Source organism: Lagopus muta, chromosome 4 (genome assembly GCF_023343835.1).
Source record: "Lagopus muta isolate bLagMut1 chromosome 4, bLagMut1 primary, whole genome shotgun sequence".
Taxonomy (NCBI): Eukaryota; Metazoa; Chordata; class Aves; order Galliformes; family Phasianidae; genus Lagopus; species Lagopus muta.
Window position 1 is genome coordinate 70762349 of NC_064436.1, and position 10785 is coordinate 70773133.

The 10785-nt window shown below is 68.3% G+C and overlaps 2 protein-coding genes across 2 annotated transcripts; both read left to right on the forward strand.

Annotated features, from left to right (window-relative positions):
* The first annotated feature begins 2603 nt into the window (after positions 1–2603).
* CPXM1 (carboxypeptidase X, M14 family member 1) lies at positions 2604–8603 on the forward strand. The gene is made up of 14 exons (XM_048941724.1): positions 2604–2994; positions 3558–3668; positions 4003–4112; positions 4476–4615; positions 4681–4765; positions 5432–5582; positions 5659–5747; positions 5834–5957; positions 6031–6227; positions 6298–6477; positions 7305–7602; positions 7670–7809; positions 8079–8181; positions 8368–8603. Exons 1-14 carry the CDS (start codon positions 2607–2609, stop codon positions 8601–8603), a joined length of 2352 nt encoding a protein of 783 aa, XP_048797681.1. The 5' UTR covers positions 2604–2606.
* A 34-nt stretch (positions 8604–8637) lies between these two features.
* On the forward strand, positions 8638–10752 carry LOC125691850 (probable N-acetyltransferase camello). Its single transcript, XM_048941762.1, has 2 exons — positions 8638–8923; positions 9550–10752. The coding sequence occupies exon 2, from the start codon at positions 9561–9563 to the stop codon at positions 10215–10217; it is 657 nt and encodes a 218-aa protein (XP_048797719.1). The 5' UTR covers positions 8638–8923; positions 9550–9560; the 3' UTR covers positions 10218–10752.
* The last annotated feature ends 33 nt before the right edge of the window (positions 10753–10785 follow it).

Sequence of the window (10785 nt, forward strand, 5' to 3'; positions counted from 1 at the left end):
CGCAGAAACCTCGAAAGTGCCTCCACGTGGGGCTGAGTCACCGCCCTGCCGGCCCTCCGCGCAGCCCGCGGGGCGGGCGCTGCCTCCGAGTGCAGCGAGCGCTTCCTGCCATCCGGCCCAGATGGACGCGAATAAAGCTGTGCTCCCCCGTGCAGATGTTTCGCTGTTGGGAGGGGGGGGCACCCGGCGAGCCCGGCTGTGCCCGGCTTTCAGCTTGTGCTGAAGGGGGGGGTGGGGGTGGGGGGCAGCATCAAACAGTGGGAGCAACACAGCCCAACATACCCCAATACATCCCGACACAGCCCAACACATCCCAACACACCTCAATACATCCCAACACATTCCAACCCATCCCAACACAGCCCAACCCAACCCAATATATCCCAACCCACCCCAACCCATCCCAACACACCTCAACCCATTCCAACCCATCCCAATACACCCCAACCCATTCCAACCCATCCCAATACACCCCAACCCAACCCAATACATCCCAACCCATCCCAACCCATCCCAACCCAACCCATCCCAAATAATGTCTCTCCCTGTCAATCCAGCCCATGCCAACCCATCCCCACCTGCGCCAACCCTTTCCAGCCAACCCACCCACCCATGAGCATGGGGCTCTTGGCCACATACACGACCCCATTGCTGCTGGACACGGAGCTCCCACAGCTCTCACAGAACGGCCTGGGTTGGAAGGGACCTCAAGGATCACAAAGCTCCAACCCCCATCAATGCAGGGCCACCAACCTCCATATCCAAGGCTACACCAGGCTGCCCAGGGCCCCATCCAACCTCCAACACCTCCAGGGATGGACGGGGCATCACAGCCTCTCTGCAGCTGTTCCAGCCCCTCACCTCTCTCTCCCTAAAGAACTTCCCCTGACATCCAACCTCATTCTGCCCTCCCTCAGCTCCCAGCCGTTTCCCCTCGTCCTGCTGCCATCTCCCCTTGCACAGAGCTGCCTCCCCTCCTGGCTGCAGGCTCCCTTCAGGCACTGCAGGCTGCACTTTGCTCACCCCGCAGCTTCTCTTTTCTGAGCCCAGCTCCCTCAGCCTGGCTTTGTGATCGATGCTGCAGCCCCAATCATCCCTGTGGCTCCTCTGCTCCCCCTCCAGCAGCTCTCCTGGCCACCAAAGGGTGCTGTTGGCCACGAGGCCAGCATGAGCCCAGCCCTGCCTCCCCCATCGGCCCAGCCCAGCTGCTGGAGGCTGCAACAGTCCTAATAAACCACAAGAGAAGGTCAGGCCCAGGAATGGCCTTTAGGGGTGGAAAATGAGGTCATGGGCAGATGGCAGCAGCGCAGCAGTGGCTCCTCAGAGGATCGTGCGTGGGGGCAGGATGGGGCTGGGGATGACAGGGCTTTGGGGGGGGGGGGGGGAGCTGGGTTGGGGCAAGGGAAAACAAACGGGGCTGCAGTGAGGCGTTGCAGCAACGCTCAGCTCCCTGCACACACCGAGGGCTGGGGAAGGGTTGTGGGGAGCCCTGGGTATCCTCTCACTCCCCCAGACCCACTTGAGGGCACAGGTAGGGGCAGTTTGTGTGCAGGCACCCACCTCAGTGCCCGGCACGTGGGCTCTGCCCCACGTAGCGCCCAATTCCCCCAGGTTCCCCTCTGCCGCGGCTCTGGGCTCCCCCGGGCACCGTGGTGCCTGGTTCTCACACTGCACCCTGGGTTTGTGCCACGGCACACGGGGGTGGCAGCAGGGGATGCAGCCACAGCACGGCACGTCCACAGCCCCCTGGTGGCCACCAATACGGGGGGCACAGCAATGCCCCCACGCTCCAGGGCACAACGTGGGGAGGGTCCCCCGCGCTTCCCCCGGTACCCCTCGCTGCCAGGGCCGGGTTGGGGCGGCGGGCGCTCAGGCGGAGCCGGCTGTGGGGCTCGGCTCCACGCGCGGCCTCGTGGGTGCCCGGGTTCAGCCGGCAGCACCGGCGCGGCGTGGTGAGCGGCCCGTGCTCGGCCGTGGGGCCGGGGCGAGGGGGCTCGGGGTCTCCGAGTGCAGAGCTGGAGCGATCACCCCGCAGCCGGGGAGGCGACGGGAGAGCGGCGGAGGAACGGCAAAGCACCGACGGCGTCGATCCGGAGCGGGAAGGGTTGGCCCGCAGAAATGCTGTGTAATCAGAAACAGTTGTGGAAGGGCGGAACGAAACCTCGTGGAGAAAAGGAGCGGGGATGTGGGGCGCAGCTGGGGACGGGGCGGCCGCAGGAACGGGCATCGCGCTGCCCCGGCAGCCGCACGGAGCGGCGGGGTCCCGGGGAGGGGGGCGGCGGGGGCTCCATCGGCTCCCCCAGCGCCGAGCGGGCAGGGACGGGAGCAGAGCGCAGGAAAAGGGGTCCCGGGGCGGGGGTCCATCGATGCGCTCCCTGTTTCCCCCCGATCCCCGCATTCCCGCATCGCTGCCCCCCTCGATCGCGGTCCGCCGAGCCTCCCTCGCCGCTCCGAGCCCCGCGCAGGGCCGAGTCCCGCAGAGCGCAGCGGGGTGGGGGGCGAGGAGGGGCGGAGGCGGGGACGGGGCGGGGGGGCCGCGAAGGGAGAGAGGGGAGGGCCGGGGCTGAGCGCTGAGCTGCGCTCCGTTCGTCCCGTCCCGTCCCGCCATGCCGCCCCCCCCCCTCGCTCTGCTGCTGCTCTTCGCCGCCGCCGCCGCCCCCCCGGCGCCCCCCGGCACCGCGCTCCGACCAGAGGCCGCGGGGATGGGAGGCCCCGGGGGCTCCGCTGCGACCACCCCGAGGGGCACGGCCCCCCCGACGGCCGCCGCCACGACCCCCCTTAGGAGCTCCGCTGCGACCACCCCGAGGGGTTCGGCCCCCCCGAGGGGCACAGCCGCCCCGAAGGGCTCCGCTGCGACCACCCCGAGGGGCGCAGCCCCCACAAAGGGCACCGCCACGGCCCTCCCGAAGGGCACGGCGACGACCCCCACGAAAAGAACGGAGCGGGGGGGGCCGAGCAGCGCAGCCCCCACCCGAGGGGGGCCAGGGCCCAAAGGTAGGGGGAGCTCCGGGGTGTGGGGGGGGAAGAGTGGGAGTGCAAATGTGTGTGTGTGCGAGTGTGAGCACAGCTGGGTGTGCACAGTGTGTGCAGGGGGGGGGGTTAATGTGTGTGTGCACGGTGTGTGAGTGTGAGCAGGTGTGCAGATGGGTGTGAGTGCAGTGTGTGTGTGTGTGTGTGTGCAGTGCCAAGGCTGCATTCCTTGGATGCTCTCTGCTCCGTCCTGCTGCCAGGCTGGGTGTGTGCATGTGTGTGTGTGTGCATATGTGTGTGTATGCACATGTGTGTGCACGTGTGTGTGTGTGTGTGCACCAGGCTGCAGTGCTGCCCTGGTTTATGGTGCAGGGACGTCCCAGGGTGTCCCTGTGAGCTCCAGAGCTGTGTGTGTGTCCATGGAAGCCCATCTGTGTGTGTGCACCTGGGTGCTGGGTTACCCAGGGCTGTGCATTCATGTGGTGGGCGCTGCCCCTGCTGAGCCCCCCCCCCCCCCCAGCCTGGACCCACTGTGGGGCCCTGAGAGCCTCCTGACCCCCCCCCCATCCCCATCTGTTTGCCCGCAGCCCCCGTGCCCAGAAAGAAGAAGCTGGTGAGGGTCAAAGTGGTGCGGAAGAAAGTGCTGAAGAAGAGACCCAAAGCTCCAGCCAAGAGCCCTCCTGCCCCCCAGGAGCAGCGTATGTACATGGCATGGAGGGGCGGGGGGCTGCATGGGTGCACGTGTGTGTGTGTGTGTGTGCACAGCCTGCACCATGCGCACCCCCCTGTGCTGTGAGTGCAGACGCAGCCCCTGCAGCCAGGAAGCACAGGGGAGGGGGTGCGTGAGGCTGCAGGAGTCCTGGGGGGAGTGGGGACCCCCAAGGGCACCACCGAAGTGATGCCATCCTGACCCCCCCCCGTGTGGGAGGCATGGGTCTGCATGGAAGGGATGAATGGACAGTGGGAAATGGGGTTTGCGCAGTGGGGATCAGCGTGGGGTCACTGAGTGTGCCGTGCCCCTCTGCCCCCCAGCGTGCCCCCCTCTGGGGCTGGAGTCCCTGCGGGTTCAGGACTCCCAGCTGCGCTCCTCCAGCGACAAACGTTACGGGCTGGGAGCCCATCGAGGGCGGCTCAACATCCAGGTAGGGCGCGTGTGTGCGTGGCGTGTTTGAGGTGTGCATGGCGTGTGTGCATGGCGTGTGTTTGAGGTATGTTTGAGGTGTGCATGGTGTGTGTGCATGGTGTGTGTGCATGGTGTGTGTGCATGGTGTGTGTGCATGGTGTGTGTGCATGGTGTGTGTTTGAGGCGTGTGTTTGAGGCGTGTTTGAGGTGTGCCTGGCACATGTGCATCAGCTTTGTGCTGCACCCCTCCCTGCCGGGTTTGCTGTGCTCCGCACAGAGCAGGGAGCTCCACTGTGACCCCACGAGGGTCTCCCGGCCCAACCGGTCGCTGTGGAGCTGCCCCAGTCCGGACCCCAATCCCACCTGCGCCCTCCACCCGCAGTCAGGGCTCTACGACGGGGATTTCTTTGACGGCGGTTGGTGCGCGGGGCAGGAGGACGCAGGGCAGTGGCTGGAGGTGGACGCGCGACGCCTCACCAACTTCACCGGGGTCATCACACAGGGGCTCAACTCCATCTGGACGTAAGGCACGGGGCGGGGGGCCTGGGGGGGGGCTGGGCGCTGGCGACACCGTGCCCCCCCTGCAGGTACGACTGGGTGACCTCCTACAAGGTGCAGTTCAGCAACGACACGCACACGTGGCAGCCGTGTCGCAACGGCACCGAGGAGGCGGTAGGAGCCCCATCTTTACCCCGTCCTGCACGGCGGGGCTCGGCGGGTTAACGGCTGCACCGGGCTCTGCTGTTGCCTTTGGCCTCCCGTCCCGCAGAGCATCCTGCAGCACTTCCCCTCCGCACAAAGGCTGCTTGTGCTGCTGCCCGCTGGGGGGGGCCGGGGGCGCGGGGGGACACGCGGAGCTGAGCGGGGCCTCGTGGCACGGTGTGCTGTGCCCTGAAGTGAACGGGGCAGCGTGGGGCCCAGGGAGGCGCGAGGGAGCCGTGCGGGTGGGTGGCTGCAGGTGGGTCCCTCCACAGCCACGGTGGGAGGAACAGAGGCTGACAGCGGGGTCGGGGCCCCTGGGTCATGGCTGAGCCAGGAGTCGGGGTGAGGCCCCATTGCCGGGAGCGGTTTGGGGTCCCCGTGCTCATCCCTTGGGGGTCCCTGTGCTGCAGGGGGGCACGGAGCAGTGTGATACCCCAGCCCCACGGTTCTGCCCCACTCGGGTCCCTCCGCACCGGGCTCAGCTCACTGCCACGTGTCCGCTCCTCATTAGGGGCTGGAATGGGGCCAGGGGAGGACGGGGCCACGCAGCGCACAGCCCGTAACCCTTTGGTCCCCATTGGCGGCTCTGCCCCATCCCCACATCCCAGCTCACACAGGGGTTGGGATCCCCCCCAGGTGTTTCCAGCCAACAAAGACCCTGAGACGCCGGTGCTGAACGCGCTGCCGTGCCCGGCGGTGGCACGGTACATCCGCATCAACCCCCAGAGCTGGTTTGAGAACGGCACCGTGTGCCTGCGGGCCGAAGTGCTGGGCTGTGCCATGCCAGGTGGGAGCGGGCCCAGCACATGGGGCAGGGGGCTGCTCCAGGCATCCCTCACCCTGCCCGTATCCTCGCCCCGCAGACCCCAACAACATCTACCAGTGGCCCAATGAACCCGCGCCCACCGACAAGCTGGATTTCCGGCACCACAACTACAAGGAGATGAGGAAGGTGAGTTGGGATCCATCCCCCCCTCCCGGCTCGGTCCCTGCAGGCCTGGCTGCCCCCAGACCCCACTGTGAATGTTTTCCCCACAGCTGATGAAGAGGGTGAACGAGGAGTGCCCCAACATCACCCGCATCTACAGCATCGGGAAGAGCTACCTGGGCCTCAAGATGTACGTCATGGAGATCTCCGACAACCCGGGGCGGCACGAAGTGGGTACGTCAGTGGGGTGGGATGTGGGGCTGGTGGGGGGGTCGGGACCCAGAGCCGATACGGGCCGTACCCACAGGCGAGCCCGAGTTCCGCTACGTGGCTGGGATGCACGGCAATGAGGTGCTGGGCCGGGAGCTGCTGCTCAACCTGATGGAGTACCTGTGCCGCGAGTTCCGGCGCGGCAATCCCCGCGTGGTGCAGCTGGTCACCGGCACTCGCATCCACCTCCTGCCCTCCATGAACCCTGACGGCTACGAGACCGCCTACCGCCTGGTAGGGGCCCCAAACCCAAACCCCAGGCGCTCGTCCCGCTGCCCGCCGGCTGACCCCGCGCGCCCCATAGGGCTCGGAGCTGTCGGGTTGGGCCATGGGCCGCTGGACCTATGAGGGCATCGACCTCAACCACAACTTCGCCGACCTCAACACGGCGCTGTGGGACGCTGAGGACAACGACCTGGTGCCCCACCAGTTCCCCAACCACTACATCCCCATCCCTGAGTACTACACCTTCGCCAACGCCACGGTGAGGGCACGGCGCTGTGGGGCGCGGGGATGCTGTGAGGGTCCTGGGGGTGTCCCCACGATGCGGTGTCACCACTGGAGTCCCCTGGGGCACAGGGGTGAGTTGGGGGTCCCAGCTGTGCCCCCACGATGCAGCGTTAGCACAGGTGGCCCCTGGAGCACAGGGCTGGGTTTGGGGTCCCAGCTGTGCCCCAATGATGCAGCGTCACACAGGTGACCCCTGGGGGCACAGGGCTGAGGTGGGGGGGGGTCTCAGCTGTGACTTGATGACACGGTGTCACCATAGGTGACCCCTGGGGCACAGGGCTGGACTGGGGGTCCAGCTGTGCCCCCATGATGCAGCGTTACTGCAAGTGGCTCCTGGGGCACAGGGCTGGATTGGGGGTCCCAGCTGTGCCTCAATGATGTGGCATCACACAGGTGGCCCCTGGGGCACAGGGCTGGGTTGGGGGTCCCAGCTGTGCCTCAATGATGCAGTGTCACCACAAGTAGTTCCTGGGGGCACAGGGCTGGGTTGGGGGTCCCAGCTGTGCCTCAATGATGTGGCATCACACAGGTGACCCCTGGGGGCACAGGGCTGAAGTGGGGGGTCTCAACTATGACTCGATGACACGGTGTCACCATAGGTGACCCCTAGGGCACATGGCTGGACTGGGGGTCCAGCTGTGCCTCCATGATGCAGCGTTACTGCAAGTGGCTCCTGGGGCACAGGGCTGGATTGGGGGTCCCAGCTGTGCCTCAATGATGTGGCATCACACAGGTGGCCCCTGGGGCACAGGGCTGGGTTGGGGGTCCCAGCTGTGCCCCAATGATGTGGTATCACTACAGGTGGCCCCAGAGACGCGGGCGGTGATCGACTGGATGCAGCGCTACCCCTTTGTGCTGAGCGCCAACCTGCACGGCGGGGAGCTGGTGGTCACCTACCCCTTTGACATGACCCGCACCTACTGGAAGGCTCAGGAATTGACCCCCACGGCAGACGACGGCGTGTTCCGCTGGTTGGCCACCGTCTACGCCACCTCCAACCTGGCCATGGCCAGCGAGGAGCGCCGCCTCTGCCACTACGACGACTTCATGCGCTCCGGCAACATCATCAACGGGGCCAACTGGCACACGGTGCCCGGCAGTGAGTGTGAGGCCAGGGGGGTCCCGCAGCCCCCCGCCCCCCCTGATGCACCGCTGCCCTCCCTTAGGTATGAATGACTTCAGCTACCTGCACACCAACTGCTTTGAGATCACGGTGGAGCTGTCATGCGACAAATTCCCCCACGTCTCCGAGCTGCCGACCGAGTGGGAGAACAACCGCGAGTCGCTGCTGCTCTACATGGAGCAGGTGGGGGCTGCAGGGGATGGCCGGGGGTCCCCTGGTATCCCCTGGGCTTTGCAGCACCTTCCCTGCTCCCTGCTTGGGGCTGGGGCAGGCGTGTGCTGGAGGTGTGTGTGCTCAGAGGGTTGGTGTGTGCCATGGGGCCGTGCCGTGGTGCCAGGCCATGCTCCAGGGCTTGCATTGGGTCCAAACAGCCCTGGTGCAGCTGAGGGTGCCCCACACGGGTGCTGTGCAGTGTGAGGTGCCCCCCCGACCCCCGGCCCTCTGGTTCCCAGGTGCACCGTGGCATTAAGGGGGTGGTTCGGGATGAAGAGACGGATGAGGGCATCGCCAACGCCATCATCTCTGTGGATGGCATCAACCACGACGTGCGGACAGGTACAGCGGGACGGAGATGGGGAGGGGGGCAGGGACGGGGTGGGGATGGGGTGAGGCGGGACGCGATAAATGGGATAGATGGGATCAAGGGAGTAGGGACGGAGGGGATGGGGTAAATGGGAGGGGATAAATGGGATGGAGGTGGAGACAGGACGTCACCAGCGGGGCCCTGCCCTCCCCCCACAGCTGTGGATGGGGATTACTGGCGGCTGCTGAACCCCGGCGAGTACGAGGTGACGGCGCGGGCCGAGGGCTACGAGGCGGCCACACGGCCGTGCCGCGTCTCCTTCGAGAACGTTCCCACGCCCTGCAGCTTCCGCCTGGCGCGGCGGCGTTTGCGGGGCCGGGGCCCGCCGGACCTCCAGCTGCGGCTGCACCGCCACCGCCTGCGCCGCCTGCGCGCCCAGCGCCGCGCGCCCTGAGCCGCCCGCAGCGGGCATCGAACCCGCGGCCCCGCGCTCCCTCGGGCCCCGCCCCTCCGCGCGACACGCCTCCCATTGGCCCCGCCCTCTTCCTGACGGCCAACGGCGGCTCCGACCGCGCGGGCCCCGCCCCTCCCCCTGCCCTCCCATTCATTCCCCGCTCACGTGACCCGCGTGCCCGCCTCCCTCGCTCCCCCGCTCGGCGCCGGTTGGCTGTTGGCGGAGGAGGGGCGTGACCGCAGGCAGAGCGGCGGCCAATGGGCAGCGGGCGCCGCAGCGCCGGGCTGGCGATGGTGGAGGGCGGAGGGCGCGGCGAGGCGGTGAGCGGGGGGATCGGGGGCACGCGGGGGCGTGGGGTCCGCACGTGGGTGGGAGGACGGGGGGGGGGGGGCAGGGCTCGGGGGCGCCCAGGGCCGGACCGTGGGCGTCGGGAGGTGTGGGGGGCACTGAGGGGTCGGGGCTCCTCAGGGCGCCGGGGCTGCGTGGAGCGTGGGGGGCGGTTGGGGTGAGTGGGGCACAGGGGGCTCCATAGGGGCACGGTGGGGGCTCTGCGGGGTTGTGGGGCTCCGTGGGGCACAGGGGGCTCCATGGGGTGTGAGGGTTTAATAGGGCATGGGGACTCCAGAGGGGGAGTGGAGAGGCTCCGTAGTGGGCTCAGTAGTGTGGGGGGTTCCATAAGGTGAGGGGCTCCGTAGGTCGTGGGGGCTTTCTGGGTGTGTAGGGGGCATGAGGGGCTCTATGGGGCACGGGGGCTGTATGGGTCATGGGGGCTCCGTGGGGCACGAGGGTCTCCATGGGACACGGGGGCTCCTTGGGCTGGGCAGTGCTGGCACTCCTCCCAGCCCACAGTAAGCCGTGCCCTCGCCCCACGGTCACTCAGCATCCGCCCTGCCGCACACCACGGGATGGGGGGTCGGGGGGGGGGGTCTGACGTCTCCCGCCGCAGGGCAGCGCAGCATGGCGGGGTTCCGGATCCGGCCGTACCGCGACGAGGACTACGAGGCGGCGCGGGAGGTTTTCGCCACCGCCATGAGCGAATACGCGCCGGCGCTGTGCCTGCACGTCCTGCGGCAGCCCTGGGTGCTGCTGGTGCTGGGCTGCGTCTTCTGCCTGCTGCTGGCCAGCGCCCGCTCCCTGCTGCTGCCCGTGCTGGCGCTGACGCTGCTGCTGGCGCTGGGCCGCCAGGCGTTGGGCCGCGCGTGGCGCGCCTACATCGAGCGCTGCCTGGCGGCCGACCTGAGCGACATCCGCGGCGCCTACATGGACGAACCCGGCGCCCGCTTCTGGGTGGCGGAGGCGGACGGCCGCGTGGTGGGCACGGTGGGCGTCCGGCCGGCGGGGGAGGCCGGGCTGCTGGCGCTGAAGCGGATGGCGGTGCGCAAGGATCACCGCGGCCGGGGCGTCGCGACGGCGCTGGGACGCGCGGCGTTGGGCTTCGCGCGGCAGCAGCGCGGCTGCAGGGCCGTGGTGCTCAACACCATCATGCTGCAGCACGAGGCGAGAGCCCTCTACGAACGCCTGGGGTTCCGCCGGCAGAGCCGCTACGTCCTGCCCACCGCCTACGGCCGCCTGGCCAACTGCACCGTCACCACCTACCGCTATGAGCTGCCCTGAGCTGCTGCCGGAGCGGCGCCGTGGCGAGGAGGAGCTCCGTGCCCAAAAAGCGCCGGGGGTGCTTCGCGGGGATGCGGGGACGGCCGTGCCGTGCGGCTGACGCTGCCCAGCGGGGGCCTTCATCCCGCGTGGCTGAGCCGTGCTGGTGACGCCCCTGGGACGCGGGGATCCCTGTGCCGTGAGGATGAGCCGTGTGAACGGAGCCCGGCGGGGATCCTCGTCCCGTTTGGCTGAGCCATACGAACTGCCCATGGGATCCTCAAGCCGTGTGGACGGTGCCCCGTGATCCTCATAGCGCGGCTGAGTCATGCTGGCTGGCAATGCCCCGTGGGGGAGCGGGGACCCTCGTGGTGCCAGGCTGGGGCCGTGCCCCCCTCCCCACCCCCAGCCCCACTGCTCCCTGGGGAACCACGACACCACCGCGCCCCCAGCTGAGCGGGGACCCAAACAGGGACCCCCGGCCGTGTCCCCTCGACGTGCGGATTCGCGCCTGCCCCCCTTAACGCTGCAGTAATTAAAGAGCATCGGAGCGCTGCCCGCCGGATCGCAGTGTGTGCCTACCCCCCCC

Bases quoted from the DNA above. Each gene is read 5' to 3' on its own strand.
- CPXM1 (XM_048941724.1), top strand. From the start codon at position 2,607: ATGCCGCCCCCCCCCCTCGCTCTGCTGCTGCTCTTCGCCGCCGCCGCC. The intron at 5,583-5,658 runs GTGGGAGCGGGC...CTCGCCCCGCAG, and splicing joins GCTGGGCTGTGCCATGCCAG to ACCCCAACAACATCTACCAG. The intron at 7,603-7,669 runs GTGAGTGTGAGG...GCCCTCCCTTAG, and splicing joins CTGGCACACGGTGCCCGGCA to GTATGAATGACTTCAGCTAC.
- LOC125691850 (XM_048941762.1), top strand. From the start codon at position 9,561: ATGGCGGGGTTCCGGATCCGGCCGTACCGCGACGAGGACTACGAGGCG.